Here is an 18,670-nt window from a genome sequence, read left to right on the forward strand (position 1 = left end):
GAATATGTAGGAAAGAGGACTGTGGTCATTGTGGCTTATGTTCTAAAATAAACGATGAAACACAAATTTGCAACAAGAAACTCGGTTGAGAAATAAACACATTTTTTTCCGCATTAATACATTTTTTTAGTGTCTGTAAATTAAATTAACAGGACGGTCAAATCAATCCGCCAAATTTATCACATTGATTGACATAAAATCATCAGGTGGCGTCTGTGTTTCCAACAGATTTTGACCACCTGAGCTCAAAATTCCTACTCCATTATGAGGAAGTGAATGCATCACTAAACTTTGAAAAACGGAGCATCACAGCAGCGACTTTTTACAGAGGGCTAGATCGAGTTAGTTATTTTCGAGTTTTCTTTACCACTTTAAGATCACAAAATATCTCGATCACGAGAAAATTTGTCCAAATAAACTCAAATCTTTTTTTTGTTAATTAATTCACAACGTCAGATCAATAAACGAAGCTCCAGATTTTGAGGAAAAACCTGAATGTGTCTGTGGACGGAGACCAAACGAGGGCTCACAGGTGACAGACACAGACAAAAAACCAAACCCCTCGACTCCTCCTTTCCCATCATCCCTTTGTCCCCGCCCCCTCCCTGTGACATCACCACTCTGGGACTTGAACCAGCAGCTATGATGTCATCCTCGTGGTGTCATCGACGGACAGTCAACCCTAGCGAACCCACCCACCCCCACCCCCGCCACCTCCCTCCCGAGGCCGAGCGTGCTCAGGGCAAACTGTGTTCTCTCTTTTTTGCCAACAGAGCTTTTTAAAAGAAATATTTTTTCAGAGAAATTGTTTTTGTTTAATTTTGTATGGTTGTCTGGGGACACTCGAGCTCTCTTCTCTCTCTCTCTCTCTTTCTCTCTCTCTCTCTCTCTCCTCTCTCTCTTTTCTTCTTCCTGCTCCGTAGAGACTTGATCCAGTTGATCCTTCACACTTACACTGACTAGCTGAGGTTGTGTTTTCTTTTATTTTTCTTTTTTTTTTACTTTCTGTAAGTTAAAGGAAAAACAAAACAAAAAAAAAAAAACACACAAAAAGGACTTTGTAAATAAAATCTTAACATTTTGCTCCTGGCGTCTCTTCTCTGACCTTTTTGTCTTCATGATACATCAAGTGTTCCTTTGGTTTGTTCTGGTGATGTTTTGAACCCGATTGAGTTTTCTTGATGTCTGTGCTCCAGTTTCGCCCGGTCTAAATATATTCCAGAAGTTGAATGAAAAAAAACAATATGTCGGTCCGTGACGTGTTGAGCTGTTATCTTTTCAAACTGAGCAGGATCACAACATCTGCGTCTAAATGATGTCATGCTGGTTTGCTGTATGATGTAAGAGGTGCTGAAAGTTCACACATTCTTTACTCAAGTAGAAGTAAAGATTTTTGTCTTGTTACATTATTTGTTGCATCATTCTTGTCTTTACGTTGTCGTGTTCCGTCTTTCACGCCGTTTTTGTCATCACATCTTTTACAGTTTTCTTCCTTGTGTGTCTTTTACATTGTTTATAGCTTGATGCGTCTTTATTGTCTTGTTTTTACATTGTTTACGTCCTTGTCACGTCTTTTATGTCATTATCATCTTGTTTTCACGTCGTTTTTGTTGTGTCTTGTCTGTCATTACCTTGTTTTTACGTTGTTTGCATCTTGTTACATCTTTTACATCGTTATCTTGTCACGTCTTTTATGTCGTTTCTCCCGTTGCATCTTTTACATAAGTTTTTCTTGATACGTCTTTTGCTCATATCTAAAATATCTTTTAAAAATGTAGTGAGGAAAGGTTTTAAAAAAGTGTGAACACAAACACTACAGCCAGGTGAAGATGTCAGTGGTCTTTGTTTTATTGGTCAGAACTGTTGACTCTGATTGGTTCAGTGTTGAAGCAGCAGCAGCAGCGTATGAGCTGATTGGTTGAATCAGAAGGTCGCCCTCATGTTGTTTCTGGTGTTTTTGATCTCCAGCTCCAGCTGAGCGATTCTCACCTGCACATCAGAAACAACCACAGTCACTGTGACGCCTTAACAGAGTTCATCTTTGAGACTGAGTTGGACTAACACACTTACTTAAAAACTTAAACCAGATTAAATTAAGGCTTAATGCCAAACTTGCACCAAAAAAAAAAAAACAAAAAACTTCTCTTTAAACTACAATTGAGCTTTAATGCTGCCAAAAGTTATCAGTAACTGATTATGTTTCAACAGAGCTCAGCTTAGTGTTAAATCTTAATGTCCTCATTTTAAACCTTGACCAAACCTCAAAATCTTAGATTAAATTAATATTTGGTGGTTCAGCCCAGTCTTTTGGCTTCTGGATGTTCACTTTGCACGTGTTTGTGTGTGTTTGTGTTTGAATACTAACATCTTTGTGATTAAGTTGTTCTCTCAGGCCTCTGATCTCATCCTGCTGTCTGTAAAACGCCTGCAGGAGCTGAAATAAGATTTTATTGTAGGAAGAGGAGAAACTCAAGCCAAGGTATTTGCACACACACACACACACACACACACACACACACATACAGTATTCTCATGTACACGTGTGATGAATTCCCGCCTGACCTCGCTCTCGGTTGTCGGTGGCGGTCTCTCTGCAGGTTCGCAGCAGTGCGGGGTGCAGCAGTACGTCCACAGTGGGATCTGGGTCTCGTCTGGCTGCCACCCCGACAGATCGCTCACCTCTCTGGGGTATTTGGCGTCCTGGTAGGCCAGCTGTTCCTCGAGGAAGGCCTCAAGAGAGATGATCAGCTGGTTTATACAACGGCAACAAAACACAGCTACACACAATTTTGAGCGTGTGAATAAGAGCTGCTGGGAAAGCATCAGTGTTTTACTGGTGATCAGAAGAAAGAAAGGTGGAAAGAAGCGATACAGACACTAGATGGCGCTGTGCAGTCAAAAGTTTCTGATAGCCAACATGGTGAGGCTGGAGGAAGCTGTAGAAATGAACCTCTTCAGATGGTGGCCGTCTGTGGGACCCTTAAATACATCACGGCATGTGAACTTGAGTTATTAGCTATACTGACCCCCGGTATTAACTTTAAATAAACCATTGAAGAGGTTTAACAATTGAGAAAAATAATGAAGTTCCTCAAAGAAATGTAACTAGTTATCCAGCAAATAATGTCATGTTTTAAGTTTCTATTTACCAAACAAACAATAAAATGTTTAACTTAGCTCGCTAGTGAACAACAACATGAGTTGTTTCTTCCTGGGTCCTGACAGCACTTGCATTTTTGAATTTCCATAAGCAATATGGATAAAGTATATTTACTCCAATGAACTTAGACTTACTAAACAGAGATAAATGTTGTGTGCAACAGAGCTCAGCGTTAAACCTGAATGTCCTCATTTTGTTCTGTGGTCGTGTCTCATTTGGAGGTACTGCTCACTATAACTAAGCTGACAATTCTGACAAGCCATGGTAACCAAAGAACCCAGTGTTCTACCTCCTCCATAAAGTCCATGTCTGTTCTGGTCACTGGACCCATCTGGAACCGCAGGGAGCTCAGCTGCCTCACTAACCCCTTCTCAGCAGGGGTTTCTGGGTACGGGTTGGCCACTTGAGTCCCAGGCTGCAGGGACATCAGCACAGGGCCTGGCGAGGTCAGAAACAGGAGGTTATTCTGGCTCACTGATACCCCTTTTCCACCACGTTAGCCCTGGTTCTTGAACTGGGTCCAATTCAAGATTCTTACAGAACAACTTTTCGGATTCGGAACCCATTTATTTTTGATTGAAATGTGCTGAACAGTTGAAAATTAGGTGTGCAAAACTGGAATGGAACTGGTTCCCTGTTGGTGGAAAAGGGCCTTGAGAGAAACTGGAGGCAAGTATCTATCAGTCAGCCATTTTGGTTCTAAAACTTGAATACTTTACTGACCCCTGTTAATCCCCATCAGCCACTCCTGAGCCGTCATGGCCGCCTGGTTTCCAGCTGTCATCGGGTACAGATCTTCTTGAAAAATACCTGACTGGGAGGACAGAAGAAAACCTGTTTTTCTGTCCTTTTCTTTCTCTCCGATCATCAGTAAATGCAACAGAAGAGAAACCTGGTGAACGTGTCATCCCAACCTCTTTTCGGGGAACGATCATTGACAGCGGTTCCACCTGGTCTTTGATGGCGATCAGACGGTAAAATCTGAAAACCTCACAGGCACCCACGTCCAGGCCGCGCTTTGGCATCACCCCTGAGGTGAGGTCAGAGGACAGAGCCTTTAAAGTTCGCTAAAAGTTAGCCTTTTTAAAAGAATTTTAAAATAATGATTTGAACAGGTAGCCAAAAGTGTTCGTAGTCCAACTAACTGAGGTCTTTCTAAAATTAAGGTACAACTAGCTATAGTTAGTCCTTTTCTAGTATTGGTAGCCAACAGCTGACTAACGTGGCCTTTTCCCAAAGTAAACTTGTCTGAGCAAACTAAGTTACGACCCACTGTGGTTGAACTAAGCTTGGGAGTTTCAGAGTGGAAATTTAAAAGTATGGCAACAAGATTCTAAACTTTCAATTGACATTTTTTCTGCTTGTGTCTTTTTTAAAATTGATTTTTTGAATCCATTTTAGTGAATGTTGTGTACAAAGACGGTTCCAGATCTCACCGAGTCCTTTCTGTGGCAGCAGGGACCTGTACTCCGTCAGGAAGCTGATGTAAGGTTTCTCAGTGCTCAGCTCGTAGTACCGGATGTTCCCATCACCCTGAAGCACACAAACGCATCACATCACTCCCAAATGTTCTCTGTGAGGCTGATCAAGGTAGGGAGAAAAAAATATTTGATTTCTGAGTAAATGTGTGTTTTTGACCTTTCCAGCCAAGTAGAGCATGTGTGTGTCTGGGTCGTAGAACGGGAAGAGAACCCCTGCAGAACCGTCCAAATCCTCCTCATAAAGAGGCTCAGATAAGTCGTCCTGCTCACAAACAGACCGTTTCAGACAGACACAAAGAATATTTTAGATTTCTTGAATGAAGGACAAAGGTTCTACCCAGAACCATTTTGGTTTATAAGGAATTATTTCTCAAGTGTTTTTTGTTAGACTAAAGGTTCCATTAAGAACCCTTTTCATCCAAAGAAAGAGTACTTCACAGATTGTTGAAATCTTAAAAGAACTCCTTTGTCAAAGGTTCTTTGGGGCGTAATATCAAAAAGTTTTCAGAAGAACCCCCTGGGTAGGTTGTAGACAAAACCCTTGGTATATAAAAAGGTTTTTGGTAGAACCTTGTGAGTGTGTTCTAGATAAAACCTTGTAATATAAAAATGTTCTCAGTAGAACCTTGTGCAGAAGGTGTCTGTTGTTTGTGTTCCTTACAGGGTCCCAGAGGACGATCTGTCTGTGGTTCCACGGCGAGCTGCCGGTGGACAGAAGCATCTTCAGCCCTCCGATGTATAAAACCTTACTGGCCCTGTGGGACTTGCTGCTGGACACCTGCAGGAACATTGAGAACATTACTAGAACATTTGTTTTCTGTTTTTATTAGAACAAGATTAACTTGACAGAAACACACCTGTAGGATCTTTCCTGTCCGGGGGTCCAGGACTCGAACCCGTCTGTCTTTGGACGTGACCGCCAGCCTGCTGCCGTCGCTGTTGAAGCTCACAGACAGCAGCAGCATATCAGACGGGTACCGGTGGTACACGGGCATCAGAACCACCCGGACTGGGTACCTGAGGACCGCACCTACCTGAGACACATCCCAGAGGAGAACCTGGGACAAAAAGAGAGACAAAGTCAGAGCTGCTGTGGTGAACTTTGGCCGATGAATTTGTAGCCTCAACCAGGAGCAAAGACGTTTCTGTGATGTTGGTCTCAGGAGGCGGTGGTCGCTCCCCCGTGTGACCATGAGCTTAGAGTAACTGACCAATCACGTGCCTGACCTTGTAGTCATAGGCGGAGCTAAGCAGCAAGTTCTCAGCTGTCGGATGCCACTCAATAAGCCCCACCCTCCTGGAGTGACCAATCAGAGTCTTCCTGGCCTTGGTGAGGTTCTGTTGGACGCCGCAGACCGGGATGTCCCAGATCTTCACCTGCGAACATGCACACATACATATGAGGACCCTCGTTCACACGTGAACCGTCCCGAAGACCTTTGAAGACTTAAATCTAAACAGGACTCACAGTGCAGTCCTCAGAACACGAAGCGATGCAGTGATCGTCGAACGGGTTCCACTTGACGTCCAGGACCCTCCCGCTGTGACCGCAGACCCTCGGGTGCTGAGGGTCGACCCTGCCTGTCTGAGAGGACAAATCATTTATCGTTGAAGTCACAGCAGAAAAATTATAATGGCAGATGCTATTTGCACCTGGTGTGGAATAGCCAATGAGGCTATTTACACCCAGATGTATCTGGAAGCATTACCCAGGTGTCCATAGGCAAAAATGCTATTTGAACCCAGGGGGTAAATAGTTAAGTTGCCTACTTGCCTGCATGGTAGACACGAGACATCTTTTTTTAACCCTAAATCTAACTAAGTAGTTTTGTTGCCTAAACCTAACCAGGTTGTGTTGTTTGACTTATTTTTTTATTTTTCTTCATGACCAACAGGAGGAAATGATGACACCAGGACTACACACATGATGGATGGGCAGGACTAAAAAGGACCCGCCCCCGGCGCACTCCGTCACCACGGCGATGAAGCAGGGATTGGCTGAGCAGTAGTGGTTGTCATGGACGCTGCGTGTGATTGGCACCCCGTGGTAGCTGTGCTCCTTGGTGGACGGCTTCCCGAACACATGGCGAAACTTTGAGCAGCGGAAAGACGAACGCCACGACATCTGGAGAACAGGAAGTACGTTATTAACAGTTCTGTAGCAATAAAATCTGAACATATTTACATTTTACAGAAGGGATGTTACAATACCAAAAACTCAATGAAAGTCCATGATATGTTATTAATCACATTAAACAACAAACAAAATGATGACTTCTTTAAGAAGTAAAGTTGTGTGTGTGTGTGTGTGTGTGTGTGTGTGTGTGTGTGTGTGTGTGTGTGTGTGTGTGTGCGCCAGACCTACTGTACGTAATCTCATAATAGTGTTGTGGAACTTCAGCAGCTGTATTATCTGGTCTAATCAATAATGCAATCAGCTGTCATTATTGGCTTTCATAATCTTATCAATAATAAATCAATTTCTTCAATAACTTCTTTTAATACACGCACGCACACACACACACACACACACACACACACAGATAAATCTATCGTCCTGAACAATTTGCCTGTTATTAAAGATTCATAAGTTACATACACACGTCTTGTTGTTACAAATTCCTCCTGACCTTTGACCTTTACTGTGAGCAGAAAAGATCAGTTTACTGTCGACAGACGAGGGAAGAGAAGGAGCGAAGAAGAAGAAGAAGAAGAGAGAGAATAAAAGAAATAATAATCTAATCAGATTATTATCCAGCTGCAGATGTTAATCTGAATATTATCAGTATGAAGCAGATGTTTCTGCATTCGAACACGGTCAGTCCTTGGAAAGCAAAGATTAATTTAATCTAAGATCAGGTCTAATCAGAGTTTATCAAAGCTAGGTTTAAAATGAGTTAATCTAGATTTAAAATAAAGCAGAGTTAAGCAGAATTAAAACAAGTCTTGGTTTAATAGATCCAAGTTTTTTTTTTATGTAAACTAAATTTAATAGAGTTTAATCAGCATGGAGATGCTTGATAACCCAGATCAAAATAAATAAATGAAAAATGACTTTTGGTACTGTCAGGACCAATAAAGTATAAAAGGAGGGAAACCATTTACTTTTGTAGTCTTAAACAAAACTTAATATTATTTGCTAGCTGCCTAAAACAATAACAAAACATTACATTGTTTGTTAGCTAGCTAAACATTTAACAAAACATCATATTGTTTGCTAATTAGCTAAAAAGTTAACAACACATTACACAGTTTGCTCGTTAAGAAGTCACTTAGCCTCATTGTTCTACTCATGATGGGTTGAAATTTCTTCTCCCTTTATAAAAACCTGTTGTTCAAATAATGAAAGATCTTAAAACATGTCTAAATCTCATCTCTCTTAATTTTAAGATGGTTTATAAGTTTGGTGTTGCATGATTTAAAGCTAAGTTAAATATAATAAGTTAATATAACATGAATAAAAGGATATTTTCTTACCTTGGATAGAGTCATGTAGAATCACTGAGGTCTCTTCCTGCACCGTCACCTGTACAGCAAACTGTTCAGTTCAGCTCGCAGGCTGATGGTAAAAGTACAACTGCTGACTTCTGACTGCAATGTGTGTGTGTGTGTGTGTGTGTGTGTGTGTGTGTGTGTGTGTGTGTGTGTGTTTCACTCCTGATCCATGACGTCTCGCCTCTCCTTCCACATTAGCCAGACTGTTTATGCACGGCTGCACGCACACAAACACCCCTCTCTGCATCCGATACCACTGACACACACGCACACACGCACACACACACACACACACACACACACACACAGAGGACCATTAAAAACAACATTCTTAATGTTCATTATCATACATTAAACTCTAAAAACTTAAGACTTTTGCTACACTTGCAAACTCTAAATGGCTGCACTTTCACAGTTCACTGATTAGACATGAGAAGCTGTCCTTTGTATCAGATTAGAAAAAATATATAAAAATCATATGTTCTTTATTAAACATTATAGAGCAGTCCTGGACAAAATTTGGCCCGGGGGCCAAATGTGGCCCGCTGAACGGTTTCATGTGGCCCACAAGGTCATCATGGAAAAACCAAAAATTAAAAATCCATCAAAGACAGTCAACAGCATTATTAACATCATTAACCCTTAGCATTACCATCATCACTACCATTTTTGTCTAGGTGCTGTAACACCAGCCCTGGGAACAATCCAGAAAGCTCAGAAATTGTCCGTGAGGCTCAATGGATGAACCTCCCTCAACACCTGGTCCTCAGGAACGTCCAGCGTAGGGTTCAAACCTGTGGCTCTGACTATGCTGACTTGAGAGAGCTGGTCTCAGACCTGTTCTACTCTGTGGAGAACCAGGAGGTTCCCATGGAAACAAACCGGCTGGAGGAGGCGCTGATGATGAACAGCCCGGTGGTGAAGGAGGCTCTGCAGAGGGGTGCACCTCCTCATCTCATCAAGCCAAAGCTTCGCGCCAAGATCCTGTCCAACAAAGTCGGCTACACCGACGTCAGTGAGCTGCTTACTGATCTGAATGTACAGTAAATAAAAAATCTAAATGTATAATAAAATAAAATTGACAAACCTGATTTGATTATTTTTATTATATTTGAGCTGCAGATAAATTCTGAATTCAACAGTCAGTACATTAGATAATGATAGCAATTCTTCAAAACATTACATTCTATCACAAGATTTTTGAAAAGCAGTCAACATTTTAAAAGAAGTTTTTAATGTAATTTCAGCAACTGGCAACCCGAGAATTAAGCAATAATCACATTTAGGCAACTTAAACTACTTGGTGAAGCAAATTTAACATTGTTATAAAGTTTACAGTCACTTGTGATTATTTTAACGACAGGAAATGAATTTAGACACTCTTATGCTGCCACAGGACATTGGCGCTGTCCAATATGATTGTACTTGTATAGCTGTTTAATGAGGGATCAGCAAAACAATATGCAAAACATGTAAGTATATAATAAGTAAGAGGTTGAAAGGGGAACTGAAGAAGACACAGGCCTATGAGTGGAGGTTCTGAGATGGTGAGCTGTTGTCTTAGTTTGGGGTTCAGACATTGTAGGAATGAAGGTTGTCGATACCTGGTCTGTCGTGTTAGCTTGGGGTTCGTAGGTTGTGGGGACGATTGCTGTCGATACCTGGGCGGTCGTGTTAGCTTGGGGTTCGTAGGTTGTGTGGACGATTCCTGTCGATACCTGGTCGGTCGTGTTGGCTTGGGGTTCGTAGGTTGTGTGGACGATTCCTGTCGATACCTGGGCGGTCGTGTTAGCTTGGGGTTCGTAGGTTGTGGGGACGATTGCTGTCGATACCTGGGCAGTCGTGTTAGCTTGGGGTTCGTAGGTTGTGGGGACGATTGCTGTCGATACCTGGGCGGTCGTGTTAGCTTGGGGTTCGTAGGTTGTGGGGACGATTGCTGTCGATACCTGGGCGGTCGTGTTAGCTTGGGGTTCGTAGGTTGTGTGGACGATTGCTGTCGATACCTGGGCGGTCGTGTTAGCTTGGGGTTCGTAGGTTGTGGGGACGATTGCTGTCGATACCTGGGCGGTCGTGTTAGCTTGGGGTTCGTAGGTTGTGTGGACGATTCCTGTCGATACCTGGGCGGTCGTGTTAGCTTGGGGTTCGTAGGTTGTGGGGACGATTGCTGTCGATACCTGGGCGGTCGTGTTAGCTTGGGGTTCGTAGGTTGTGGGGACGATTGCTGTCGATACCTGGGCGGTCGTGTTAGCTTGGGGTTCGTAGGTTGTGGGGACGATTGTTGTCGATACCTGGGCGGTCGTGTTAGCTTGAGGTTCATAACTTGTACTGATGATTGTTGTCAACACCTGGTTGGTCTGATTATTTTGGGGTTCATAAGTTGTAGGAAAGATTGTTGTTGGTATCTGATTGATTGTGTTAGTTTGTGGTTCAGTAGTTGTGGGAATGATTGTTGTTGATACCTGGTTGGCTGTGCTAGTTTGGGGTGCAGAAGTTGTAGGAATGAAGGTTGTTGATGTCTGGGTGGTTGTGTTTGTTTGTGTTTTAATAGTGGTACTAATGATAGTCATAATTGTTGGGAGAGGTGTCGTGATTGGTGGGACAGTGGTTGCTATAGTACTTTTTAGTTTTTCTGTGGTGGTAGGTTCAGTTGTAGTTGTCGTAGTAGCATGGCCAGATGTAGAGGCAAGAGGGGCAGTTGTGGTGGTGACAGTTGCAGGAATTGTTGGACCACCCCCACCTCCTCCTCCTCCAACACCACCACCACCTCCTCCCCCACTACCACCACCTCCTCCTCCGCCTCCACCACCACCACCACCTCCACCACCACCTCCTCCTGCACCACCTCCTCCTGCACCACCACCACCTCCTCCTCCACCACCACCTCCTCCTCCTGACCCTCCTTGATCTCCGCCTTGCCCATCATTATTATCTTCTGAACTGTCCTCATCTTTCTTTTTAGTTGTGGTTGTGGTTGTAGTTGTATGAGTGGTTGTGGTAGTGGTAGTAGTGGCTGTTGTAGCAGGAGAAGTAGTTGTGGATTTGGTGGGGGTTGCAGGGACTGTGGTTGTTGGCTCAGTAGTTGTGGTTGGAGGTGGAGTAGTGGTTGGTGAAATAGTAGTTGTTGTTTCTGTACTTGTAGGTATGGTGGTGTTACAAGTGGTAGTAGCGTTGGTTGCTGACAGAGTTGGCTCTGAAGTTGTGGTTGCTGGTGGAGTGATAGTAGTTTGGGGAAGAGATGATGTTGATTCAGAAGTTTTGGTTGAAGAGGAACCAGTTGGAGAGGGTGTTATTTCTGTAGTTGATGAAATATCAGTTGTGGTAGTGGGAGGTGCAGATGTGGTTGTTGAAGTTTGGGGTGGGCATGGGCATTGGCTTTTTACAGCAATGAGTTCTGGGTAGAACTCATCCATAGTTGAATGGAGTGGACACTGTGTTCCTGGAAACACCTCAAATGTTGAGCCCCCTGTGCTCAGTTTCTGGTTTAGTTCTGCCAAAGTCCTTGTCTGCAGATGTTCTGATTTATTTTTGTCTGCGATGTTAACGCCCCAGTGTGCGCTTGCTAGCCACTTACTCTTGTTCTGACTGTAACAGCAGAACGCTGTCCAGAGAAGGGACGGTATATTAACCTTATTGTTGAGTTTGTTGCTCTCGCTGGGCTGTGCTCCAGTCACTACAAAGCCTTCGACACGATTATTGTTGATGCAGTTGTTTTCCATGAAACATTTGACGCACTTCTCCATTTTTTGCCAGCTTCCGTTGTTGAAAGACACTGCTTGTGGAACGATGTTTGTCAGGGTAAATGTTGATATTTTGTCATCTTTATCAAATGCATGACAAGATGGAAATAAATGGCCCCTATTATAGACTGTGGCATTTTTATAATCGTCGTTACTGGCCTGGTAGATTAATCTGTAGTCTCTCATGTTGTTGGTGTTTTTTTCTTCAAGCTGCAAAAGTTGGAAAGTTCAGTCAGTGGTACTGATACTGTATGATAAAATAAACTACTAGGAAGTGAAAGGACCCCTAGAGGTAATCTCACTAATCAGTATAAAAAGTAAAAGGTGCAACACTTTTCTGAGGTCAACAGATATTCAGTTATAGTCTGTTGACTTATTCTGATTGAACCCACATTTGCCAGTTACTCCCATCATTTCCTTCTTCCAAAACACTGGTAATGAACACCAGCAAATGCCAGGTGTTGCATTTTAATTAAACTCTGCAGCCCTGATTTGGGGAAAGCACTGGATTGTATTTTCATGAGTCAAAAGAAAGAAAAACTTACCTGTGGTTCAATCTTCCAACTTGTTGTGGGTCGTCCCTTTTCTTTTTCCCCTCTGTACTTGTAAGCCGAGAACACTGGAATCTTGTTCTTGGTGTCGTAGAGCGTCACAAACCTTCTTTTAGTCTTGAAAGTCTGGCAAATGGTTTTGTATCGGTTCTGGTTCTGGATTTTGCCACCCTTCAAGATTCCTGGAACCTGTGGTGGGGTTCTCTGAAGGAAAAACTGGCCACAATCTGACATTGAATTCACCACCTCAGCGACGGTGGAAACAGAGAACAGAAGGAGGAAGGCAGCGAGGGGCAGCAGACGCCATCTCTGTCGGGATGTCATCATCATCATCGTCATCATCATCATCGTCGTCGTCTGTATTGTTTGGTCAGAGGAAACAACAAAGAATCATAGTTAACTTCAGCACAACCACAACTACAGCTGTGGTTTTCTTTTGCCCAAGGTGAACTTTGTTGCAATGTTGTGTTTGGATATCTTGGATAAATAATGAACCAGGAATGTTAAATAAAGTCACATGATTCTCAACCAGCTTTATCGCTGGAATGAGACAGGAATCTAAAGCATGAGCATAATGTATGAGTAAAACATGAGTATGTTTTACCAGTTTACCGGTTTTCAGGACTTGTGATCTGAAAATATCCATATTTTAACACAATCAGATGAATTCAAAGCACGTGTCCTCCTATAGTTCAGTTATAAAATCAGTAGACCTGCAGAGCTTCTCTCCTGAGGCTGCAGCTGCTGTCCAGCATCACCTACGCCATGAATTAAAGATTTATTTCAACCAAACCAGAGTTTGTGACTGTTGTGACAGTGAAAGGATGAACCAAAATGATTTTTGGTGAGTTTTACCTAGTTTCTATAAAAGTTGAATGAAGCTGATTATGATGCCAAATGAGTCTGGTGAGTTTGGTGACAACAATAAAACAGCTGGTTTCTGGTTAAACAAAAAATATCTTATTCTTTAGAATAAGGTCTCTCACTTTCTGAACAGTAATAATCGGAGCCTGTCATTGGCGAAAACAAACGCAAACAACAAGCTGACAAGCGAGCGTCACCTGCTCTGTGCGCTCTGCAGGTGCGCCTGAATGTATGAAGTGTCTGACACCGCAGTTAGTTCTGTAGTCTGTGGTGATTTAGAGACTCTGTGTAAAATCACGCATAAAATGGAAAGAAAAACGACTGCTCGACTGGAAGAAACTCAGTCGACTACAGGGACTGTGACTGAAGAGGGAAGCTCTGGTAATGATTTTTAGTTGGACGCCCCGACTCTTCAAAGGTGTGTAGGTAATGAATGGATGGATACAAGATACATTACAAGATACATCTTGTAATCCTGGAACATTTATTTGTTGAAATGAGACAATCCCAGTTAAAATGTGCACAGCTGACATGTTGCTTTAACAACTTTCCTCTCTGTGTCTCATGCAGAGCTGTCTGCCACAGTGTCTTTTTCTACACTGCCACTGGGGGGCAGTAAAGATAGAAACATTAAAATTCTACACTAAGTGGTTTTAATTTTTCAGGAATTAAGAGGTAAACATGACAAGCAAGAGCCAAGACTATCACCTTAGTTAATGATTGTTAAACCACCACTACTGCCAGTGCCGTGGTGTTTTCCCACGGTGGCCGACTCGTACTGTACCTGTAAGGACCTGCATCACTGTGTACACAAAACAAAATCCTTCCTTCCTTCTTGGACGGACGCCGCGAGGGAAGGTTCAGAGAAGGTGATTGAAAAGCCTCCTTCAAGAAAGTGCTCTGTTGTATTTGCTGGTTAATTTTAAAGGAATTAAAATATTTTTTTTATTGCTATATATATGTTAAATGTCATTAAAAAAAAACTTGTTTGTACACTTGAAAAAATATAATATTTGTCAGAAAAAGAGCTAATAAACCCCTCCTCTGAATGGCAACTGTCCAGTCATATATTTTGGGATTATGTAATCTGGAATCAAAAAAGGTAACTGTATTACATTACAGTCACAGATAAAACAGAAGTAATCAGATTACAGTTACATTTAGTAAGAAAGAGGATTGTTAGCAGGATTACAAATTTAAATAAAGAAAGATATACTACCATGCACCAATTCACTATCATGGCCTCCAGTGAAAAAAAGCCTCACTGGGTGGAAATTTCGCCAATTTTCTCTTTAAATCAATCAGTCAACAGCAGGACAAACTCATAAACCTAAAAAAGAGTAAAAAACGCTGCAGCAAATAATTGATTATTAATCAGTCTGAGACATTTTTTTATAAAAAATAAAAATTCCAAATTCTCTTGATTTCATCTTCTTATATGTGAATATTTTCTTCTTTTTTTTTTTATTTGGGTAAAACTGGACTCTGAGCAACATTTTTCGCCATTTTCTGGCATTTTAGGGACCAAACAACAACAAATTCAGTGATGAAAATAATCATTAGTTGTAGCCCTAAAAACATTATATGAGGCTAAACCATTTCACTATATTTTATTTTGAGGTAATTCAAAAGTAACCAAGTTACATTACTTTAACATTGTGGTACTTTTATTACATTACTGACTACATTTATAAAAGGTAATTAGTAACTGTTACTTAATACATTTCTAAAATAACCCTCCACCAAAAACATAATTGACATAGCAACAGTAACTAAGGGGGGCGGGGCCTAGCGAACGGTCAGCTCACTTCCGTCCTGACGTCACACAGGTGTGGAATAGCATGAGCTAACTGATTTAGCTAGCTGCAGCTTTCCACGGAGAACAGAGTCAGTAAAGCTACTGACAAGTGTGGTTGGAGTCTGGTGGATTTTGCTTTTTGGCGGGATTTAGCCACGATGGCGAAGATGTTCTTTGTGGATTAACTTTTTTTTGCGCCGTCGTCCCCACATGAAGGAGGAAAGGTGAGCGATTTTAACCGTTAACCGTCGGTTGTTTGGTGGGACGTCGTGTTGTTGTTTCAGGCTGCGGTCGTGGACGTGGCGGTTGGTTAGCTAACTGATAGTTACGACCTCATCACTGTTTGTCCAAATATTTACTGTTGGCTTTTGGTGCATTCACGTGCTCCTCGGACGGTCCCAATATTCCGACTTTGGTGTTTTTATGAGCTTTTAAGTCAAAAGTGGAAACAACATGGATGCTAGCGGGTACTAGTCTAGAGAAAGTGACTGGTTGTCAGGGTAACTAACGGGTACAATTTAATAGTATTTCACAAATTACCAGGCTTGGGGAGTAACGGATTACATGTAAAGGGATTAGACAATCCCGATACAAATCAGGTTACTGTATTCCATTACAGTTACAAATAAAACAAAGTAATCAGAATACAGTTACATTCAGTAAAAATGAGGATTACTAGTAGGACTAGAATTTTAAAACAAAGATACTATAGAGCTGCAGTGATTAATTGATAAATCGATTATTAATCTGCTACTAAATTAATTGCCAAATATTTTGATATTTGATTAATCAGTTTGAGTAATTTTATACAGAACAAAGACATTTTAGGGAGTCTTCTTCGACTTTGATCAACATTTTTCATCATTTTCTGACATTTTATGGGCCACATAATTCATCGATTAATTGAGAAAGTGGTTGACAGATTAATTGATGATAATGATAATAATTGTTACGAGAGAGAGAGAGAGAAAAAAAAACAAACAAACAGGGAAATAGGTACAAACATATCCATATACTCCACGTTTGGACCATTGACCATAATCATTTTGAGTCATTTTTTAATTTAAAAAAGCTAAATATTTTCTGGTTTCTTTACTCCTCTCTGACAATCGACTGAATGTTTTTGAGTTGTGGGTAAAACAAGATGTTTGAAGACGTCTTCGTGGATTTTTATTGACATTTTTCACCATTTTTTAACATTTTATGGACAAAACATCTAATCAAAACTGAGAAAATAATCTACTGATTAACAGGTGATAAAAATAATTGTTAGTTGCAGCCCTAAAATCACAATATCAGACTAAACAATTTCACCATATTTTATATTGAGGTATTCAAGCTACACTAGTTTAACTTTAATTTGTGTCAAAATGTGATGTTAATATTATATAAACAAAATAAAATAAATATAAACAAACTGTAAACTGAAAATCCTTTAGATTTGAAGATGAAACACTCAGCAACTAAATCAACAGAAGAGAGAATCAGATTTGATAAACAGAGAAAATGATGAGCTGCAGCCCAAGAAAACACACCAAGAAAAACTTACCGTCTTAGATTAGACCTGCATGAAATCCAAAGTGATGTGAGTTTCATCAAACAGCAGCATGAAGCAAACCGGGTGACTGATCATCAAATATTAACTGGAACTATGACTGAAGCATGATTTTTTTTCCCAGTGCAGCAGTTCTCCCTCCTCTGTTTTATATTTAACCTCCTCATATCTATAGATGTGACGCAGCTCCGACAATTACTGAGTACAGATATAAACTGGGGACTTTCCCTCACTGCTAACTTGATTTCCTTTGCTTAAATATTTACATTTTATGGCTCTTCATATTCTATTCTCCACTACATTTGTCTTTGGGAAACTGATCAGCATTTTCACCATTTTCTGATATTGTACAGACCAAACAACTATTTGATAAATGGAGAAAATAGTCCACAGATTAATCAATAATGAAAATAATCTTAAAGGGAAAGACTTGGGGAAAAAATATAAAAAACACTGTAAAAATGAAAAACTTGAGAAAACTCAAAATTACATGGCAACACATTATAGATTTTTGAGTTTTGAGCTCAGGTTAAATTCTTCGTTTGGAAAAAGTTTTACTTAAATCAGGTTTTCGGCTCACTGTGATTTTTTTTCTCTAAAACTCAAAGATTTGCGTTTATTTAGAGAAGAAGATGAAAGTATCTCTACTAAAGGTTATAGGTCAGCAAAACATTTTAAAGTTTATTTCAAAACTTTGAGTTGGGTTCAAAACTCAAAAATCTATTGTCTCAGCTATTTTTTTTTTTTTTAATGCAGTGTAGGTCCAAACATGTGGAGCACACTGACCTACATATATGACTGTGACAGGATTAATTACTCAATTAAGTCTTCTGGGTCAATTTTGATTCCTCTCTGAATATTCTTTAGCTGTGGACAAAACAAGACATTTGAGGACGCCATCTTGGACTTTGATCAACATTTTATGGATCAAACAACTGATCAATTCACAGAGAAAATAATCTTAAGTTTTCAGCCTGTAAAACCACTGTGGCTTAACAATTTCACCACATTTTATATTGATGTTGCCCAAAAGTAACAGAAAGTAATTAAGTTACATTATTTTAATATTGTGGTACTTGGATTGGGTTACTGATTATATTTTTTAACAGCTACTTTGTAACTTTATCAGAATACATTTTAAGTAACCCTGTCTGCAGGTTTCAGTCCTGGTGTTTTACAGAGGTAGTTGTAACTTTGACCAGCAGGTGGCGACGTTTCTCTACTCTTAGATGTGATAGTTGAGCGTCTCGTTCAGTCAGTCTTTCCTCCAGATGTTCAACCAGCTGCAGCTGATTTGCTCCCATTCAGATGCAAGAACACCAGTGAGCTTCAACACTGGTTACACTGGTTACACTGGTTACACTGGTCGACGTCCCAGTTCATCACACAGATATTGGATGAGGCTGAGGTCAGTCAAGTTCTCCCACACAAGTGTTTGATAGTACAATAAAACTTGATGACTAGGAGTATTTTTACAGCACCTTTATAAAGTGAGTTTTAGACTTCCTCCTTCCTCTTCCCTCACATGAGACACCACTTTTACAACCTTTAAACTTTACCTGCAGTCAGTGAACTTTGACAAACTTACAACACGATCTCAGAGAAGTTCAGCAAGTTCAACAGTCATGTGGGTGGTGTGTTAGTGCAGGCTCCTTTATCTGTAACCTGATCAATCGCCAATATCAGTTCATCTTATCAGCAGACATCAGATGATCCACTGACTGTGTCCTTTTCCTTTCTGTGTGTCACCTGCAGAGCTGAACTTTTAGTTTTTTATTAAAACTAGGTGGAATGATGGCCAGGGTACATTTTGTTAAAAAAAGTAGTCAGTAGCATTATCCAATATTCACAATATTAAAATAATGTAACTTCATTACTCCAACTAATGACTATTTTCATCATTGGTTACTCGGTCGATTATTTTCTCAATTAATCAATTAGTAGTTTGGTCCATAAAATGTCTTGTTTTTGTCCAAAACTCCAAGATATTCAGTTTACTTTCAGAGAGGAGTAAAGAAACCAGAAAATA

The 18,670-nt window shown here is 40.7% G+C and overlaps 3 protein-coding genes and 1 long non-coding RNA gene across 5 annotated transcripts; 1 reads left to right on the plus strand and 3 right to left on the minus strand.

The window, feature by feature from the left end:
- Window positions 1–1,708: 1,708 nt before the first annotated feature.
- Window positions 1,709–8,424, minus strand: coro2ab (coronin 2Ab). The gene is made up of 14 exons (XM_084712949.1): window positions 8,119–8,424; window positions 6,566–6,766; window positions 6,110–6,226; window positions 5,869–6,018; window positions 5,499–5,699; window positions 5,303–5,419; window positions 4,799–4,903; window positions 4,597–4,693; window positions 4,075–4,190; window positions 3,884–3,974; window positions 3,450–3,598; window positions 2,563–2,730; window positions 2,366–2,434; window positions 1,709–1,989 (listed from the first exon to the last, which is right to left on the minus strand). The coding sequence occupies exons 1-14, from the start codon at window positions 8,131–8,133 to the stop codon at window positions 1,924–1,926; spliced, it is 1,662 nt and encodes a 553-aa protein (XP_084569075.1). The 5' UTR covers window positions 8,134–8,424; the 3' UTR covers window positions 1,709–1,923.
- Window positions 4,090–5,424, plus strand: LOC146305329 (uncharacterized). The gene is made up of 3 exons (XR_014769143.1): window positions 4,090–4,195; window positions 4,562–4,750; window positions 5,305–5,424. It is a non-coding gene; the product is annotated as an uncharacterized LOC146305329 (long non-coding RNA).
- Window positions 8,425–9,280: 856 nt separating the features above from the next.
- On the minus strand, window positions 9,281–10,853 carry LOC146305330 (uncharacterized). Of its 2 annotated transcripts, XM_084712816.1 has the most exons (2): window positions 9,912–10,853; window positions 9,281–9,797 (listed from the first exon to the last, which is right to left on the minus strand). In XM_084712816.1, exons 1-2 carry the CDS (start codon window positions 10,701–10,703, stop codon window positions 9,585–9,587), a joined length of 1,005 nt encoding a protein of 334 aa, XP_084568942.1. In that variant the 5' UTR covers window positions 10,704–10,853; the 3' UTR covers window positions 9,281–9,584. The 2 variants fall into 2 exon arrangements, with proteins under 2 accessions (XP_084568942.1, XP_084568941.1); XM_084712815.1 differs by having other exon boundaries at window positions 9,281–10,853.
- On the minus strand, window positions 10,780–16,724 carry LOC146305331 (uncharacterized). Its single transcript, XM_084713083.1, has 4 exons — window positions 16,636–16,724; window positions 12,419–12,781; window positions 11,032–12,083; window positions 10,780–10,879 (listed from the first exon to the last, which is right to left on the minus strand). The coding sequence occupies exons 2-4, from the start codon at window positions 12,770–12,772 to the stop codon at window positions 10,780–10,782; spliced, it is 1,506 nt and encodes a 501-aa protein (XP_084569209.1). The 5' UTR covers window positions 12,773–12,781; window positions 16,636–16,724.
- Window positions 16,725–18,670: the final 1,946 nt, after the last annotated feature.

Source organism: Lutjanus erythropterus, chromosome 23, assembly GCF_056507025.1.
Source record: "Lutjanus erythropterus isolate fLutEry1 chromosome 23, fLutEry1.hap2, whole genome shotgun sequence".
NCBI lineage: Eukaryota > Metazoa > Chordata > Actinopteri > Lutjaniformes > Lutjanidae > Lutjanus > Lutjanus erythropterus.

Coding starts and splice junctions, on each gene's coding strand:
- coro2ab (XM_084712949.1), bottom strand. Junction 4,191..4,596: donor GCTGCCACAGAAAGGACTCG/GTGAGATCTGGA, acceptor ACCTCACCTCAG/GGGTGATGCCAAAGCGCGGC. Junction 3,599..3,883: donor GCTGATGGGGATTAACAGGG/GTCAGTAAAGTA, acceptor TGACCTCGCCAG/GCCCTGTGCTGATGTCCCTG.
- LOC146305330 (XM_084712815.1), bottom strand. CDS start 10,703: ATGACTATCATTAGTACCACTATTAAAACACAAACAAACACAACCACC.
- LOC146305331 (XM_084713083.1), bottom strand. CDS start 12,772: ATGATGATGATGACGATGATGATGATGACATCCCGACAGAGATGGCGT. Junction 12,084..12,418: donor GTTGGAAGATTGAACCACAG/GTAAGTTTTTCT, acceptor CAACTTTTGCAG/CTTGAAGAAAAAAACACCAA. Junction 10,880..11,031: donor CAAGGCGGAGATCAAGGAGG/GTCAGGAGGAGG, acceptor GTGTTGGAGGAG/GAGGAGGTGGGGGTGGTCCA.